Source organism: Triturus cristatus, chromosome 5_1 (assembly GCF_964204655.1).
Source record: "Triturus cristatus chromosome 5_1, aTriCri1.1, whole genome shotgun sequence".
Lineage (NCBI taxonomy): Eukaryota > Metazoa > Chordata > Amphibia > Caudata > Salamandridae > Triturus > Triturus cristatus.
In genome coordinates this window covers 418,519,003-418,537,701 of record NC_140587.1, presented here as the reverse complement: position 1 = coordinate 418,537,701, position 18,699 = coordinate 418,519,003, and the positions used below count along the sequence as shown (strand labels likewise).

Genomic DNA, 18,699 nt, shown 5'->3' with positions numbered 1-18,699 from the left:
CCACATTTGCCATGGGGGCGGCAATATGGGTGCGCAGCAGTGTCCCTTTTCAGTTACTGGAGCAAAAGATAGATCTCAACGGCAGATATGTGCTGATTCACGGCCTACTAGATGGGGCCCATGTGATCATGGGTTGCGTTTATGCTCCTAACACAGATCAGGATAAATATTTGGCGGCTCTGGGGGTGATCCTGACGGAGTGGTCTGACTATTCCTGGGTGTTAGGGGGTGACTTTAACACTGTACTGGACACTGAGCTAGACAGATCGCACCCCCCTTTACATGCCACTGAAAGTACCAAACAAGCTGAGGCACTGAGGCGATGGGCAGAGGGATGGGGCTTACACGACGCCTGGCGAGCAAAACACCCAGACCATAGAGAATATTCCTTTTACTCCGCACCACATAAACCGCATACCCGAATGGACAGATTCCTGTGCTCTGCGTCCCTCCTAGGTTCTGTCACTAGTGTGCTTCATATGGGCAAGACCTTATCGGATCACAACCATGTGGAGCTAACCCTTAACTGGGGTAAGATCCCCACTCCGATACCGACCTGGAAACTGCAACCCACTCTGTTGGAGGACTCAGTCTTCCGTCAGGCACTATCGGAAGCGATTACCCTTTATTTTTCGGAGAACGCCGGTTCTGCCAGCAGTTGCCATGTGGAATGGGACGCTTTCAAAACGGTTATACGGGGAGTGGCTATTAGCACAAAAACAGGGGTTCGGACATCGGTCCTGGAACGGCTCACTGACCTCGAAGGCAAGCTGGCGGTCTTGGAGGGGGAGGCAGCGGGGACAAATGAACAGTTGACGCAACTACAGGAGGCCAACATACAGTATGCGGAGCTCCTTGAGGAGCTGTGCGTTGTGGACCACCGGCTCTACACACAGAAGCAGCACGCGCAGGCGGACAGGTCAGGGCCCCTACTGGCACGGCTCGTGAAAAATGCTCCTTTACCCTCTCCAATATTAGAGGTTCGAAATAGTGAGGGCAACACAGTTAACAAGCAACTCGATATTAACACCGCATTTAGGAATTACTATGAGCATCTCTACAGACCGCCACATGGACATACTAGCTCGGACTTTGAACCCTTTTTTGATGTACTACAATTACCACAGCTCACAGAGCAACAGAGCGAAGACTTAACATGACCAATAACAGGACAGAAAATTCGACAAGCGATTAAAGCTATGCCACGCAATAAAACCCCGGGTAACGACGGTTTGCCGGTTGAATTCTATGCGGTATATGCTGACTTGCTCGATATTAACACCGCATTTAGGAATTACTATGAGCATCTCTACAGACCGCCACATGGACATACTAGCTCGGACTTTGAACCCTTTTTTGACGTACTACAATTACCACAGCTCACAGAGCAACAGAGCGAAGACTTAACATGACCAATAACAGGACAGAAAATTCGACAAGCGATTAAAGCTATGCCACGCAATACAACCCCGGGTAACGACGGTTTGCCGGTTGAATTCTATGCGGTATATGCTGACTTGCTGATACCTCACTTACAGCGCGTTTACCACGAATCATTCAGGGCAGAAAGGCTCCCCACTTCTACTCTACAAGTGGTGGTGGTTTCATTGTTGACGCCTGGGAAAGAAGGTCTGGACCTGTCGAGTTATAGGTCTTTATCTCTCCTTAATTATAAAATATTGAGCAAACTGTTGGCTAACCGGCTCTGTCAGCTCATTCCCAAATTGATACACACCGACCGGTGTGGGATCGTGACTGGTAGGAATACGGCGCTGAATATCAGGCGCCTCCACCAAATTATGCTGGGCGCGCTTGGCACGGGTACCATGGAAGGTTGCATCTCGCTTGATCTGCGTCAGGCATTTGACTCATTACACTGGGACTATATGTTCTATGCCCTCTCACGGTTTGGCATACCGGAGGAGTATATTGAATGGGTGCGATTATTATACACGGACCCTACCGCGCGGGCACGTATGGGACAACATACATCACGGCAATACACTCTGGCCCGGGGCACTCGCCAGGGGTGCCCATTGTCCCCGCTGTTATTTATTTTGGCGCTGGAGCCCCTGCTGCATAGACTTCGATTAGATTCGAGCTGCAGTGGGATACTGCGTGGCCGTACGTCTCACGTGGTCTCCGCGTACGCGGACGACCTCATTCTCTATATTAGAGACGTGGATGGGGATCTTGACCCAATGCCTTCCATGTTTGTGACCTTCCAGGAACTTTCGGGCTTGGCTATCAATGCTACCAAGTCTTATGTCTATTACTTTGACGGTCCTACACGTACGGGGCAGTACACGTTCGGTCCCTGGACCTTCAATATAGCGCCTGACACCTTCCGATACCTCGGAATACAAGTATACCGTGAGGCCACGGATCTCCTGGATGGCAATTTGACAAGCGCCATCACTGCTCTTAAATCCCAAGTTAAATTCTTGACCTTGTTGCCCCTATCGGTGGCGGGCCGTGTAGCTATAACCAAAATGGTCCTCTTGCCAAGGTTGCTTTACTATTTTACCAACTTGCCCATCCTAGTGCCTACGGGGACTTTCAAATCCTTGAACTCCTTATTGGTAGAGCTGGTTTGGGGCGCGGGACGCAGACGCATAGGTCTGGCAAAGTTGCAATTGAACACGAAACAGGGGGGACTGGGAGTGCCGGACTTGAGAGCGTACTGTTATGCTAGCCAACTGCAATGGCTGGCATACTGGTTGGCAGGACGTAATTTACAGGAGTTAGACATGTCGCAGCAAGATAGGGATAAAAGGGTCATCCACAGACTATTGCTACCCAAGGCCTTGATTCCAGCATCGACACAACACCTGCTGCGAATAGCCATTTCCTACTGGAGAAACGTAGTGAGGTACACTAGTGGGGCCCCGCCGCACGCCCCCACCATCCCACTACTGGGGATCCCCACGCGTGTAGGAGTGGTCACTAGCAGAGCTATATGGGCATGGTCAGAAGTGGGCATTACCACCGTAGGGGAGTTCTTCTCTGAGGGTATTTTAATGCCGCACGACTCATTTGTGCGCGAACGTGCTGCCCCAGACACTCTGTTCCTATTACATGCACATATCTCCAGGTTTATACGCACTACATGGTCACCAGAGGACACGGAGTCTGCCACAAATGAGCTGTTCGCCATGCAATATCTAATGGGTGATGGCGCACGACTGACTAAATGGTTCTCCACAGAGCCTATTTGACCCCGCGTAGACTGTGCGCTATGTTTACCGATGCTAGCGACGCATGTCCGCGCTGCCACACACCCAATGCGGGACTGATACATATGGTATGGGACTGTCTGAGACTGAGGCACTACTGGATGACTGTGTGCAAGATACTGAAGGACATTGCCCCAACGCGCAATACCGACACGTTGGAATATTGCATACTGGGACTGGGCCCCCGTGGGAAAAAGAGCAACCCTATATACAGGTTTGCCAACCTTGCGCTTCTCCTGGCTAAAAGAACGATAACCACAAGGTGGAAGGCCGCTAGGGCTCCATCCATGCAGTACTGGCATGCACAAGTAATTCGTTGGGATAGGGCGGAGGGGGCTGAACTGCAGAGGGAGGAATACAGAGGCCTACGTAGGACACCAATATCATCAGACTGGAATGCAATGATGGAAAAATACGTGGCGGTAGATATATTAACCTATTGAGGGACTGGGTGGGGGTCTACACAGAATTTAGACTACTGATCGGAGGCCGTGTGGGCCCATGGCGTCATCGGGGAGTATACTTGTCATTACATCAGAGATATAGGATACACACGACACGGAACACGGAGCCAGGATACACGGAGGATTGTGTGTTGGGCATGCGAATGTGTTATTATTGGGACTTGTTGGCTTGCAGGGGAGGGAGGGGGTGGGTAGTTGTTTTTTAGAAGAGCATAGTTTGGAACAAAATGTTACGATATAAAACTAAAATGACGCATGGAGTATTTAGATACTGGCGACAGTGTTATATATGTATCCCGTTGGTATATTGCAATTCTATGGCAGGACCGGAGGCGAGGATTATGCTGTAACTTCCTTTATTCCTACAGCCAGCAGTATTCAACTCCAACAATAACAAAAACTAGCATTCCCAAGGTGCATGGGTAGTTCATAGTGTCCACCAATCAGCATGCCCCGTCATCCCCGAAGGCGTGTGCTTCCCGGGTCAACTCCTCTTTCTTTCCTGCTGCCACGCAGTTAAGTTGATTTTCTTTCCCTCACAACGATTATTGTATTGTTGTTTGCTTTTTAGGGAGCTTTCATGTTTAATACTTGACGATCGCTGCCTGTAGGTTTTGCCGGTCTTAGCGTGCATAGGAGAGCTTCTCCGTCTCGCGCCCGTGTGTTTCTTCTCGCGCCGCCTTTGATGTGGCGGACGCGGTGAGGGGACACACGCTGCGGATCAGTCGGCGGCTGTCTCGGGCGCTGCGGCGCGATTGTGATTGTTACTGTGGGGGCCGCGGGAGCGTTCGGTGAGCTCCGCTTGCGGCCCCATTCTTCCCGCTCGCATGGTGCCAACGCCGCGGTCGTTAGGCATTTGTTTATTGCGGCGGAGAGTCTGGGACCTTGACACCGGGTACCCGGTTGAATGTTGAATGCTAGCCTCAGTGGCTTTGATTACCACAGCAGGACACCCCCTTTAGGGTCAGACCTTTGCCGTGAGGCGATTGCGGGCAGAAGGCGTCCTTGCCAGCTCGCTTGCTGTGGGAAGGGGCAGGCCCAGAATTCAGACACCCGGTGAGCACAGGGTGAGTCGCCCCCTCTTCTGACCAGCCGCTGGGTGGCACAAAATAGCGCTTCGCGCACTACTTACTAGCCCGGTTCCAAGGGATTTGTAGTTGGAGGGCACAAGTGCCTACTGCACAATGGAGGCAGAGTACGCCGAAGAAGAGACCCTCCAGGTCATTCCTTTGGATGACGAGTTTTGTGAGGCGGTCGATACGTCCATCTATAGGGCGGTAGAGGCGGCAATGGGGCCTTTTGAGCGCCGCATTATGAAATATGCCTAGGCTTTACAGTCCGAGCAGCCCCAACGTGCTGAGAAGCGGAAGCTGGCCAAAGGGCCCGTCCCAGGGGCGTTTGAGCGTCTAAAAACGGCGTTTCTGGCTAAGTCTCGGCGTCTGGAACAGGATTTGTTCTCGGAGCCCCCAGAGGAGTTGCAGTTTACTGCGGACGAGGTGGAGGAGTCGGAGGAGGACTCCCTGGACGAAGCAGGTCCGTCTACCGCAGGTTTTTCTAGCGCTCCCCCACTAGACCGTTCTGCGCAACCCGAGGGACCCGCGGATATGTTGGTCTCTGAGGATCTGGTACATCCCCGTTCATCCGCTTGGCTTCCATCCCCTAGGGTGACAGCATTTGTAGCCAGTCGGCTTCGCAAACCTTTGGAGAAGGAGGTGAGAGCCTGCCTTAGGGCCGAGTGTCCCCGGCCGGTCCTTCCGGGCAAGGTGGCCATCACTCCGGAGGTCAACCAGAAGATGGCGACTTTTCTGCAGAAGTATATTCGAGACCCCAAAAAGGGTATCGACAGATCCTGGAAGAATTGCCAGGACAAGCTCCTGGACCTCACTGGGCCCCTCGCGAAGATCTTGGAGTTGGCGGTGGAAGCTAAATCTTCGGGGTCTGCCTTGTCCCCTGAACGCATTTCCAATTGGGCTCAAAGAGCGGTTGTTTTCCTGGGAAACGCAAATTGCGCCCTCTCTACTGAGAGGCGCAGGTCCTTTCTACTCAAAGTGGACCCCAAGCTGGGGGACCTAGCCTCTTCGGAGGCGGGCGCAGTGGCAGATGGGGGTTTGTTTGGCGAGCCTTTTATTAAGGAGTTGATGAAATTCGTCTCTACTTTCACGTCCTTGGATAGAGCACAGACTTCAATAAAGAAGGTGTTTCGTCCGCGTGTTTTTGTCAGCGCCGGTCGTGGCAGGGGCCGCTCGGCCGGCAAGTTCTACTCGCAAGGCCCGCAGAGAGGCGGAAAGAAGGCCGCAGAGTCAGGACGTCAAGAGTTCTTCCAGTCCCGCCGGGGCTCCCGAGGCAGAGGAGGCAGGGGCCGAGGTCAGCAGCTGGCCGGTTCAGGTGAGTGCCTTTCCTCTGTCACAATTCGGGGTGGGGGGCAGATTGGCTCTTTTCGAGAGCAACTGGAGAACTATTACTTCAGACGCCTGGGTGTTGCAGACTGTACGGGGCTTTCAGGTAGAGTTTTATGGGACTCCTGTGCAGGATGTTCGACCCCGACCGCTGTTTTTCGCACGGGACAAAGCTGCTCTCGTAGACAAGGAGGTGGCGGATCTTTTGCGGAAAAGAGCGATAGCCCCTGCTCCTTTACATCCCCGGGGTTTCCTCAGCAACATTTTTGTGGTGGACAAGACGGACGGCGGACAGCGCCCCGTCATAAACCTCAAGGAATTCAACCAGTGGCTGGTTTACCGCCATTTCAAAATGGAGGGGATCCACCTACTGCACGATCTGCTGCAGCCTGGGGACTGGATGGTCCGCTTGGACTTGAAGGACGCGTATCTGACAGTGCCGGTGTTCCCTCCCCACCGCCGTTTCCTTCAGTTCATGTGGAGAGATCAGGTCTACGAGTTCGCGACCCTCCCCTTCGGCCTATCGTCAGCACCGTGGTGCTTCACGAAGGTCCTCAAGCCGGTGGTGGAGACGTTGCGGGGGATGGGCTTGCGACTCATCGTTGTTTGGACGACATCCTGTTGCTGGAGCAGTGCCCAGAGCAGTTGTCCAGTCGTCTCCGCGACACTACGGAGTTATTGCAGAGCTTAGGGTTTGTCATCAACGACAAAAAGTCCCTTCTGATTCCTTCACGACAAGTGACCTTCTTAGGGTTCACCATCGATTCGGTGGCTCGGACTCTAAGCCTCCCTCCCAGGAAGATTGTCAAGATTCGCAGAGAACTCAGGCGAACTATAGCACGCCCCTCCACTTCGCTTCGGCAGATTGCAAGGGTGGTAGGCCTCTTGTCCTCGTCGATTCAGGCGATTTTTCCCGGTCCGCTCCATTACAGAGCTCTTCAGCGTCTCAAGGCGTCGCACCTCCGCAGGGGGCTTCAGTATTCGGACCAAGTTCCGCTTACAGAAGAGGTGCGTACGGAGATGAGATGGTGGCTCGACCATATGGAGGCCTGGAATGGCAGGGCCATTTTCGGTTGCGACCCCGATTTGGTCATAGAGTCCGACACCAGCAAGCTGGGTTGGGGGGCTCGTTGCGGGGAAACCTCTACAGGAGGAAAATGGTCTGTAGAAGAAAGCCGGTTGCACATCAACTGCCTAGATTTGATGGCCGGCTCCTTTGCCATTCGCTGTTGGACCAAGGACAAGGTCTCGTGCAATGTCCTATTGAAAATGGACAACGTCTCGGCGGTGCGTTATATCAACCACCTGGGAGGGACGAAGTCCAAAGCGTTGGCGGATCTGGCCAAGGATTTGTGGATGTTTTGCCTGTCCCACAGTATCTCGGTGTCAGCGGAGTACCTTCCGGGAGTCGCCAATGTGGTGGCGGACCGGTGCTCCAGAAGTTGGACGGATATGAGCCTGTGGCAACTTCAACCAGCGGTTTTTCGCCGTCTTTTCAACACGTGGGGTCCGTTTTCAGTGGATCTGTTTGCGTCCAGGTTGGACCACCAGTTACCGAAATTTTACAGTTGGAAACCGGATCCTTTAGCAGCGGCCACGGATGCCTTCCTGCAGGATTGGTCCGTAGAAGCGGGCTATGCCTTTCCCCCATTCGCAATGATCATGCGACTTACGACTCAAGTTCGCAGACAGCGGACAAGGGTGGTCTTGATTACACCATATTGGAGGTCTCAAGTGTGGTTTCCAGTTCTTCTGGAACTTTCTTGAGATTCTCCAATCCTACTACCCCGAGATCCTCTTCTTCTGAGGGATCCGCAAGGTCTTCCCCATCCACTTCTCCAGCAAGGGAGGATGCCCCTAGTGGCATGGTGGATTTCAGGCATCGCTGGAGAGTCGGCGGCGTATCGCAGGACGCTCAGCGGCTGCTGGGAGCGGCATGGGCGGACAGCACCAACAAACGATATAAGTCGGCCTGGGTTAGATGGGTCGGTTGGTGTGTTCGGAACGACCACGATCCCATGGAGTGCGAAGTGGTAGCTATCCTAAACTTCTTGGCGTCACTAGCGTCGCAGGGCCTTGCCTATAGAACGATTAACTCTTACCGTTCGGCGATTTCGGCAGGGCATATGCCGGTCCAGGGTCATCCCGTGGGTGAGCATCCCATGGTTTGTAAGTTGCTGAGAGGCATTCGCTTGTCGCTCCCTCCAGAACCCAGATATTCTTCTCTTTGGGATGTTAACAAGGTCCTTCGTCTGTTCAAGTCCTGGCAGGCCAATAGGTACCTGTCCAGGAAGGAATTGTCAGCAAAATTGGCGATGCTTTTATGCCTGGTTTCATGTCGCAGAGTCTCAGACGTTAGAGCTCTGGACATTTCAGGTAGAGTGTATACACCTCAAGGAGTTACCTTCCACATTGTCAGGAGGACGAAGTCGGACTCTAGGATCATTTCTTATCCAGCTTTCGATCATTCCCCTAAACTATGCGTAGTTAGGTGTCTTAAGGAATATGAGTCCATGACTGAAGAGACTCGCCCTCCAGGCGAACGGCAGTTGTTGCTTTCATTACGTAAGCCCTTCAAAGCTGTCTCACCACCAACGATAGCTCGTTGGATCCGATGGGTGATGCAAGAGGCGGGCATAAATGTCTCGCAGTTTGGAGCTCATTCTGTGCGGGGCGCTATGGCGTCAAAGGCCTTCTCCCTGGGTGCCAGGTTGGAGGATATCTTGAACGCAGCAGACTGGTCATCGGATTCGATGTTTAAGAGGTTCTACTTTAAGCCAGTCATGGATATGGCCTCGCTGGTGGTAGATAAGCTTTGAACGAGCATAATCCTCGCCTCCGGTCCTGCCATAGAATGAAAAATGTCCTAGTAACCATGACGGAAAGTTTCAATTCTATTAAGGACGCGGAGGCGAGGATTATTCCCACCCAGGGCTCTGGAGACCTCCTGTTCCCACCCGGACAATGGATTTAGTAGTTTGCCTTTCCTTGGGTGAGCGAGGCCTCGTATGGTATAAGTATTCTCTTTTTAATGGTTTCGATTGCATGCCTTCTGTCATCCTGCTTCTGAGATTTTGAATGGTTGTTTATCTCGCACTGGAGAACAGAGTCATGGGCCTCTGGTTCTTTCTTTCAGGATCTGATGGAGTCAAGAACGAGTGACGAGTTGGACATTAATTCTGGGCGCAGTCTCGAAAGAGGAGTTGACCCGGGAAGCACACGCCTTCGGGGATGACGGGGCATGCTGATTGGTGGACACTATGAACTACCCATGCACCTTGGGAATGCTAGTTTTTGTTAGAGTTGAATACTGCTGGCTGTAGGAATAAAGGAAGTTACAGCATAATCCTCGCCTCCGCGTCCTTAATAGAATTGAAACTTTCCGTCATGGTTACTAGGAAATTTTTCATTCTCTGTTACTGGTGCTCAGCACGAATATGTTGTTGCCTTGCAATTTGATGTCTGGATAATTGCTGTGGAAAGTCAATAAAAATACATCATTTTTTTTTTTTTTAAAAGACTGGTTGGGGTCTCCTCTGCTGTACTGTGCAAACTTTGGAGTGGGCGTCTCTCCCCTGAGACGGGGGCCCCAGCGCCGCCATGACACGGGATAAAAATGTAGGGGGCTCGGCCAAGCAGGGCACCATGGACCGCTTTACTGGCCCCACGGCCTCAGTGGTGGAACAAGGCGGCACGCAGGGAGGACTCCCGGACAACGCGGCTCTTCTGGCAGCCATAACAGTGTCTCGGACAGCAATCAAAACCAAAATTGGGGAGGTGGGCTCTGAGGTCTTGCTCCTATGCCAGGACCTGCGCAAGGCCACGGAGCGTATAACAGAAGCTGAAAACAGGATCTCTGGTGTGGAAGACTCGGTTCATACCCTGCAGAAGAAAGTGGCCACCTTGGAGACTCACGCTAGGGGCCTGGCTTCCCGGGTTGAGCATGCGGAAGGGAGGGCACGGAGTAGTAACCTGTGCTTCATGGGGTTCCCGGAGGGCTGTGAGGGGGAAGATATGGCTTGTCAGTTGGCTTCCCCCAGAATCCATGTCAAATTGCCTCATCATTGAGAGGGCGCAACAGGCCCTTATGCAGAAGCCGCCGCCAGGAGCTCGTCACCGAACAATTATCACAAAAATCCTTAACTATCACGATCGGGACACAATCCTGAAACAAGCCCGCCTTAAGGAACCCCTGCATTTTGACAATGTTCGAATTCTCATATTTACTACACTCGTCTGGTTCAGCAGAAGCGTCAGTCCTTTATGGCAGCGAAGGCCCGCTTGCGGGAATTAAAGCTGCCGTATGCTCTTCTGTATCCCGCTAAGCTGAGTGTGGTGTATCAGTCACATACACTGTTCTTTGACTCCCCTGAGGACGTCTTCCAATGGACGGATGAGACAGTTATGTTACGTTCACATGCACCGCCAAGACTGGAATCCGACTTGTCAGTGAGTGACTCCGCCCGCAAGCCTCCTAAACTTAAAGTCAAGGGGAATAGGCGCTCGAGATGCAGACGACGCTCGCAGTCCCACAGCGACGCCAGCAGATCAGCATCGGTGCCCCCTTCGGGGAGGCCGGCTTCATAACCTTCCTGGAACATTCCCAGTTGACAAATATACTTACCCATGGACTCAGGTTGTCGAAGCATAGGTTGGGCTACTATCCCCCATTGGGATCTTTGGGTCCGGGGGTCAGCCTGTGAGTCATGGATGGGCTTTTGGACTTTTGGGGATCCATTGGTGGAGGTGGGCCGGGGACTCCCATTGGGGTCACCATGCCGCCTTCACCGCAACAGATACTTCAGCGGTTTTGAGGTATTGGGGTAGGGGGTTGGGGTTGATGGGGATGTTCTTGTTTACTGGTTGCAGGCTTTTTATCGATGCTTTTTGTTTCCTTTCTTACATTTTGGGGAATTGTCTTGATTTCACAGCGCTGTCATATTGCTTCGGTTTTTCGCCGCATGCTTTCTTGTGACTACAGTTCCTACTCATTGCAACTCTTACCACTTTCGCTTCCGTTTTGGGGGATTGTTTTGATTATACTGCACAGTCTTGCCCATTATATGTGTCGTTTTTCTGAATGCCCACTCCTGTAGTTAGCCCACGGCCTACAGCCGGACCCCTTCGGATCGTGAGTTGGAATGTCAGGGGGGCGCTAGATAAAGTTGAGAGGGGGCGATACTCCACCAGGCTAAGCGTTACCAGGCTGATATTCTTATGTTGCAGGAGACACACCTACTGGGGATCAAGGCCCTTTGCTTGCAGAGATATGGGTATTCCCAAGTTTTCCACTCTGGGTTCACAAGGGGCTCTCGGGGGGTGGCAATTCACATCCATCGTAGGGTTCCATATGTTCACCTTAAGACGTGGGCAGACACTCACGGGAGGTATGTTTTTATTCAAGGATCTATCTATGAGGAAGGGGTGGTGCTGCGTAGCGTTTATGCCCCTCCCCCCCTGTCCTGGACATTGGCTGAACGCATTATGACTTTGTGGGGGGATGTTCCGGATGGGGTGGCGATTGGAATGATGTGATGGATGGGGTTCGAGATAGATGGCGCCGAGGGGGACCGCCAAATGCGGGCCCAATAACCAAATTGTCCTCTTTGGTGTTGGGTCTGGGCTGGGTTGGCTCCTGGCAATAGCAGCATGTGGAGGAGCAGGAATACACTTATTTCTCAGCGGTTCATTAATCGTTTTCACGGCTAGACTATGTCTTCGTACCGGCTGCAGCAGTTGGGAGAGTGTCGGATGCGGATATCCTCCCCAGGGGTCTGTCAGACCACTCCCCGGTCGCGCTTAGGTTACGGCTCGGCCTTGCGAGGCCGCCCTTTTGTTGGCGTCTTTCCCCCTGGCATCTGCAGGATGACCAGTATAGGGTTCACTTGGGGCAGGCCATTGCACACTATTCAGACATCAATGTGGGTATTCGGGGTGTCGACATTTACTATTGCTCCGCGGCACGGCGCTCCAAAAAAGAGTCCCAGGTGCGCTCGGAGGCTCATCTGTTGGAATTGGAACGCGCAGGTAGAGAGGAGGGTGGGGCACTGGCGTGTCGTCAGCTGCTAGTAGCGAGGCAATCGCACGTGGACCGGTTGCTGGAGGAGGCCCGATTGGTGTGGCTGGAGTCCCGCAGTAGGATCTATCAGTGGAGCGATAAGTCCAGTAAATTGCTCCATCGACTATGTCAGGGGGCAGTGAGCTCTCTGGTTCTGCCTGGGCTTCTGGGGTCGGATGGTGGGAGATTAGGGGACCCCTCAGTTCTTGCTGAGAGCTTAGCACATTATTATGCCGATCTGTATGCCCCACGGGAGTCCCTGTCAGAGGACATGATCAGTCGCTTTCTCACGGATCTTCCGCCCCGGTCTCTCTCTGTTGAGGCTCAAGAGGCCCTAGATCTTCCACTTACGGTGGAGGAACTGCGTACGGCATTAAGTGACCTGAGCTACGGGAAGGCCCAACGGATTGCCCTGTGAGTTCTTTAAGAGATACTTCTCGCAGCAGGGACCCCATCTCTTGCAGGTGGTGGAGGAGGCACCTGAGCGTTGGTGCCTGCCGTGGGACTGGAGACACGCCGAGGTGGTCGTTTTTTAAAAGCCGGGCCGCCCTCCGGACCAGCATTCTTTATACCGCCCTATTTCACTGCTGAATATCGAGGCCAAGATCTTGGCCAAGGCGCTGGCCACTCGCCTTCGCTCCCATATCACTTCACTGGTCCATATGGACCAGGCGGGCTTCATGGCTCAACAGGCTACACGACAACATTTGGAGGGCACATATTGCCATAGACACGATTCAGAGACTGGATGTCCCTGCAGCACTCTTGCTGGCAGATATGGATAGGGCCTTCGGTTCCCTTAGTTGGTCATATCTTTTTGCGCTCCTTGACAATTTGAATCTGGGCCCACGCTTTTTAGCCAATTTAAAACTTCTTTATACGCAAATCACAGCATCGGTCCGTGTCGCGGGAGCTGTATCCTTCACTTGTCCGATTGAGCGGGGCACCAGGCAGGGGTGCCCGCTGTTGCCCTTTCTGTTCGCCCTTGCAATGGAACCATTGGCTGCTTGGGTGCGAATAGACGCACAAGTGGCGGGCTTTGAATGGGCGCCGGGACTATCGGACCGTATTGCACTCTACGCAGACGATGTTCTTTTCTTTCTGACTGATATTAACAGGACGGGCCCAGGATTGCTGCGTATCATAGAAATATTCGGAGAGACTTCCGGCCTGTTTATGAACGCGAGTAAGTCCGTGTTGTGGACACTAGGGCGTCCGGTGGAACTGGGCAAATGGGCCTCTGCGGTGCAACTCACCACTGTCGGCATGAAATACTTGGGTGTCTTTTTATCCGGTTCGGCGGGCGAGTCTTGGGACCGAAATGTGGCACCGATCTGGGTACGGGTGCGCGACAAATTGCGAACCTGGTCTCCCATGCACCTTTCTCTTCCGGGTCGGTCGGCCATCTTTAAAATGGTTTTATTGCCGTGGTTGCTGTATCAGCTGCTAAATCATCCCTTCCCTGTTAAGCCTTCTTGGTTCCGCCAGGTTAATTCGGTTCTGGGACAGTTCCTTTAGGCCGGGAAAACACCTAGGGTGGCGCTCCGAACTTGTTTCCAGTCCACGTATTGTGGCGGAATGGCCACCTCGGACATTCAATCCTATTATGTGGCCTCGCAACTACTGATATTGAATGAATGGTAGTATGAGGACCGCTCGGATCCGGCATATGCAGTGGAACGGTGCCAGATGAGATCCTATTCCCTACACACGGTTTTGTACTCGGCCTCTATTCGCAAGACTCTGCCGTCCACCACAAGCATAGTTTTCCAGTTGCGGTGGCGGGCCCTGCGCTGGATGGGCTGGTGGGGCAGGCTGACATGGGAGACTCCCATGTGGTCTAATGGCAGGCTGCCACAACTTGCTGGTCTAGAGGGCTTCCGTGACTGGGATAATATTGGGATCTCTACCCTGGGGGATGTTATGCAGGGCACAGTTCTCAAGTCTTTTCAGGACCTTCAGCGAGAATATCAGATGCCGAAAACACAATTTTTCAAATACCTGCAGTTCAGACATGCCATTCTCCCCAGAGTCGCGGAGTTGGAGTCTCTCCCCGAGTTTAGCCCCGTTGAAGCCAAAGTATTTATGGGGGACCTGCACAACCATAAAATCTCTAAGATATACCAAACCCTAGTGACAAATAGTCCCACCACGCTAGATAAACTTAGGGGGAGGATGGAAGATGACCTGGGTCCCATGGATGAGGAGGACTGGACGGAAGCGCTTGCATCCCCTCAAGGAGCAGTGATAGCCATGCGTCTCCAGTTGATCCAATTTAACTATCTCCACCGTGTGCATTATACTCGCGGAGGGCTGGATTGATAGAGACCCCGGTATGCCTGCGTTGCGGCTCGGAGGATGGTACACTCTTCCACACAATCTGGCAATGCACAGTGATAGAAAGGTTTTGGCGGAGAGTTTTGGCCTGCCTTCCGGGGGTCTTGGGGTGGGAGCTCCCTTGTTCCCCAAAATTGGTATTGTTACATGTAATGGAGGGGGTGGCGGGGAAATATTTATAAACGTCATTTGATGATGATGGGCTTTACGCTGGCTAAACGGGACGTAGGTGGAAGGCCGGGGCTCCACCTCGGCATGGAAAAATGGGTTGGACTTTAATATGGGCTTGGAGGTTCCCCTTTTTCAGGCACGTGGGTGCCGATGAAACATTATAAGATCTGGAAGAGGTGGGCGGTGTATCGAGGCTTGGATCTGAAGCCCCCTGTTGTGAGAGATGTGGCACTTGAGGGATAAGCTGGGCGGGAGTTGTGGTTCAGGGCTTGTTTGGTTCCGCGAATGGTGTTCTTCATGTGCGGGCGACTGTGTGCAAACACTGGTGTTGTGCAAAGACAGTGCGGGGGGTTATGTTTTCTTATAATTTCAGGGTTTCTTTTTGTATCATGTTTATGGTAAATGTCAACTCAATATGCTATGTGTAATAAGTGGCAGGTTGCCTCTGGGTTACAGAGCTCTGCATTGTTTGTGACAATTGACGAAATAAAAATTGTTGTTAAAAAAAAAAAGTAGTACGTTGAACCAAAAGTAGTAAGTGCATTCTGTGAATACCAAAAGTAGTAAGTGCCTTCTGTGAATATCAAAAGTAGTAAGTTTAGGATTTTGTCTCAGATTAGTTCTGTGAATCGGGCCCTAAGTCTTCTTCCCACTGTAGTCGGAGTGCCTCCAGCAGGCATAGCCCGTCTGCCCGAAGCGCTCTGTAGAGACAGGATATTGCCTTGATGACTCTCGCTGATAGAGCTATGTAGTAACAGCTCTGTAGCTGCAGAGATTCCGTGGATCCCGTCCTCCAGTGCCTACGGATCAACGCCGTAACAGCACTGTGTAATAAGAAAATGACCCAGAGGCAGGTCGAACTCAGTTCGGAACTCCTATGTGGAAAGGGGTTCCTATATACACATGGTGTGGTATCGCCCAAAAATAGTGATGTTTTAGAAACAGGCTTTAAAATCATTAAATATTGTAATAGACAGACCAACTGACCTCCATCCCAAATTGTGACTACTGGGTATATTGGATGAAGTCAGACGAGGTTGGGGCGAGTGAATCCTGGTACGCGTTGGTATCTTAGTAGTCAACTGACACATTGCTAAAGAGTGGAAAGCTCCTCCCTATATTCAGAGTGGTTACAGAGAACCTATAGGTGTGCAATTGGTTCAACTAACCTCAACTTTATAAAAGTGTTGTAACTCTGTCCGACACACAGATGACTATTCTGCCTCCTCACCCAAGGACCAATGTGGAAGACTGTTGTGACCTCAGAGTGCTGTGCAATACCTACATCCTCCCCTTAACTCTTTAAGTCTTTCCACGCTGTCTGTGAATACAGGCTTCCTATACAAGTATTTCCATACAATGTAGCTGTCTATTTACCTTTCATCATTATTTTTCTAAACTGAATCTTTAGGAACTATTGGTTTCTTATTCATAGATAAACCACATGTACAGGGTGTCTCGATTTTTTCTCCATAGCTTCATGTAACTAGAACTCACTTTTAAGATGGACTAAATAATGCATTCTCAATGTCAAATTACCATTTTTCACTTCTTTATATGGAAACATTCATACTCTACAATCAGTGTTCCCACCTGCACACTCAAAACTTAGACGTAAAGCACACTTAAACATTCTACTATTTGCTGGTGATTCTTTGTAAGAATCAGCCTTGTCCATATATGAATGCCTTACTGCGTACAATGTTATTTTATCACTATCAAAGGGAAATATGAACAGAAAAAAGAACCTAAATTACTCTAGACAGAATACATTTATAAGACATTGTAGTTTCCATGGAAAATTTTAATCTCAAAGATATAAATTAATGTTCACATAGTGTTTATATGATTTCTTACCAGTAAAGGAGCAACGGCTTCACAATTTCAGTCTGGATGCTGAATAGGTAATGGATGTTCCACTGAGAGGCATGTAAGAGGTTCAGCTTAGACAGGATTTCATTTTTCAGAAAATGGTCACCATTTGTCATCAGGTACTTTGTTTTCATCTTATTGAGGTGGCTTGATTAATGTATAAAATAAATTCCCATTAATTCCGAAATATATATAACAAATGACACACTGAATTAAAGTACAAGACATTCCATGGCTTTAGAATCATGGTATGTATTCATTCAATATTTTAGCACCCTATCTGCAATCGTTCTTCTTCTTCTACAATTCTGATTCAGTGCTAAATGTTGGTAGACTTTCAGGGAATATGGGAAGTGAGCTCATGAGCTGACAATATGAATGTGGTTTTGCCCCCTATATAATTTCTAAATATAATAAATAAATATTCTCTTTTTAGCCCAGCCTAAAATATCTTTGTGGCAAAGATACGTTGGCGCTCATTTGGAGTGCAATTTATCTATGGAAATGTAGTTTTAAATGCACAGTGCTCCTTTTTCTATATATTTAACATTTTCTGCTGTTTAAATTGATGTGATGTTACCACATTACAAATACAGTAACAGCACATTTGTGATGTTCCTACACCATATTACAGCAGGGGAAAGCCATGCCCATTAGCACCAGTAAAAATGCTACTGCAAATGTTGCATGTTTAAATGTGGTAAAGTCTAAACCCTGTTTCTGCTTGCTTTTCTCCATTTAAAGCTAACTTTGTGGTTACAACCATGATTAATAATTTGTGATACTACCACAAATTTTCAAGTCTAAAATTAGGATAATTAATTTGCCTAAAATCAGAACAAGAATTTGCATCGACAATTTCAGTTATTTCTCGCCCACAAATAAGGCACTTTTGCTCCTCATATATGGTGAATTGCAAAGACATCCCCTTTTCCCTCTGTTAACATACAACCTCAAAATGCCTTAGTATTGGTACCATAATCTATTATACCCCAAATTGACTGGGTTTCTTTAACTACAAAATGATAAACTACAAATGTATTACTAAGCCTAAAAGCTTTAAGTTATAGAGAGGGTTTAAATCATGTTTAACATCTTTCCAGCCATAAGAATGGGAGCTAAACTAAAATGCAATGTGGTGGCTCAATGACACTATGGCCGTCTGGCCAAAACATCACCATTAAGGAAATTATCCTGTAACCAAACCCAAACCCATTTCTTATTTTTATAAATAACAAGTTAGCATTTACTTCAATAAACGTGCTATGTGGAAATGTGGTTATCTGACCTAAACAATTAAAAAAAATATTTGTTGTCAAAGTCCAAAACAATTAGATCTTATTCTTCAAATAGGTGACAATTTAGATGTTCTCTAGATGGATTCTGTTGGGCTAGGTTCGGACAAACTTTAAGCATCATACAGTCTATTGGTGCATTATCCACAACAATTCATTCATTCAATTAAGCCACTATGCTAAGATGATTAGATTGTCCAAAAGGATCATAAGGGTAGCATGTTAACAAAAGGTGAAGGGTAAGGAAAGAGTAAAAAAAAAGATTATAATTAATTATGCTCAGTAATATAGCTGGGATTATATCACAGCTAGAGGTCATTAAATCCTTTCCAGATGCCTTCATATAAAACATTTTGGATTTTAGGGCACACAAGGTCTTCTCACATTTGGAAAGTAAAGTCAGTTCAGTAATTCAGTCATTAATTGTAGGACCAATAGTGGGCCATCATGAAAAGCAAAGAACAAGCAACAATTATGAAGCAAAGTCATCATTGATCATCACCAAATTGTCAGTCCATTTATCAAATTCACCCTGTCACATACACTGGTTCAAAATAAGTTGCTCTTTGACAACTATAAACCAGTAAGCCAAGCCTGGCCATCTTTTACAGAGTTCAATGTATTCTACACATGCTAGTTAAATCTTAATTCCAATCTAGCTTTGCCTTAGACAGATGATTGCATATATTGGACTATAAAATATTAGGCATACCAAATGACATATCTGAAGTTATCTGGGAGCTTTGCTGAACTCAGGTCTGACAGACATGGTCACTGAAAACCTTAACTTTCTAATACAACAACTGGCCCTAGATTTCAAGCATAAGATGTGTTGCCGTTATATTTTTGGGGAAGGATGCAGACCATCAA

General features: G+C 49.6%; 1 protein-coding gene across 3 annotated transcripts in view; it reads right to left on the bottom strand.

Annotated features, from left to right (window-relative positions):
- The window catches only part of RGS22 (regulator of G protein signaling 22), a 1,028,745-nt gene that overhangs the window by 772,579 nt on the left and 237,467 nt on the right, over nucleotides 1–18,699 (bottom strand). For all 3 annotated transcript variants that reach the window (XM_085605181.1, XM_085605183.1, XM_085605184.1), the window contains one exon: nucleotides 16,520–16,681. In XM_085605181.1, the coding sequence (XP_085461307.1) occupies nucleotides 16,520–16,681 (162 nt within the window). The remainder of the gene's footprint in view (nucleotides 1–16,519; nucleotides 16,682–18,699) is intronic.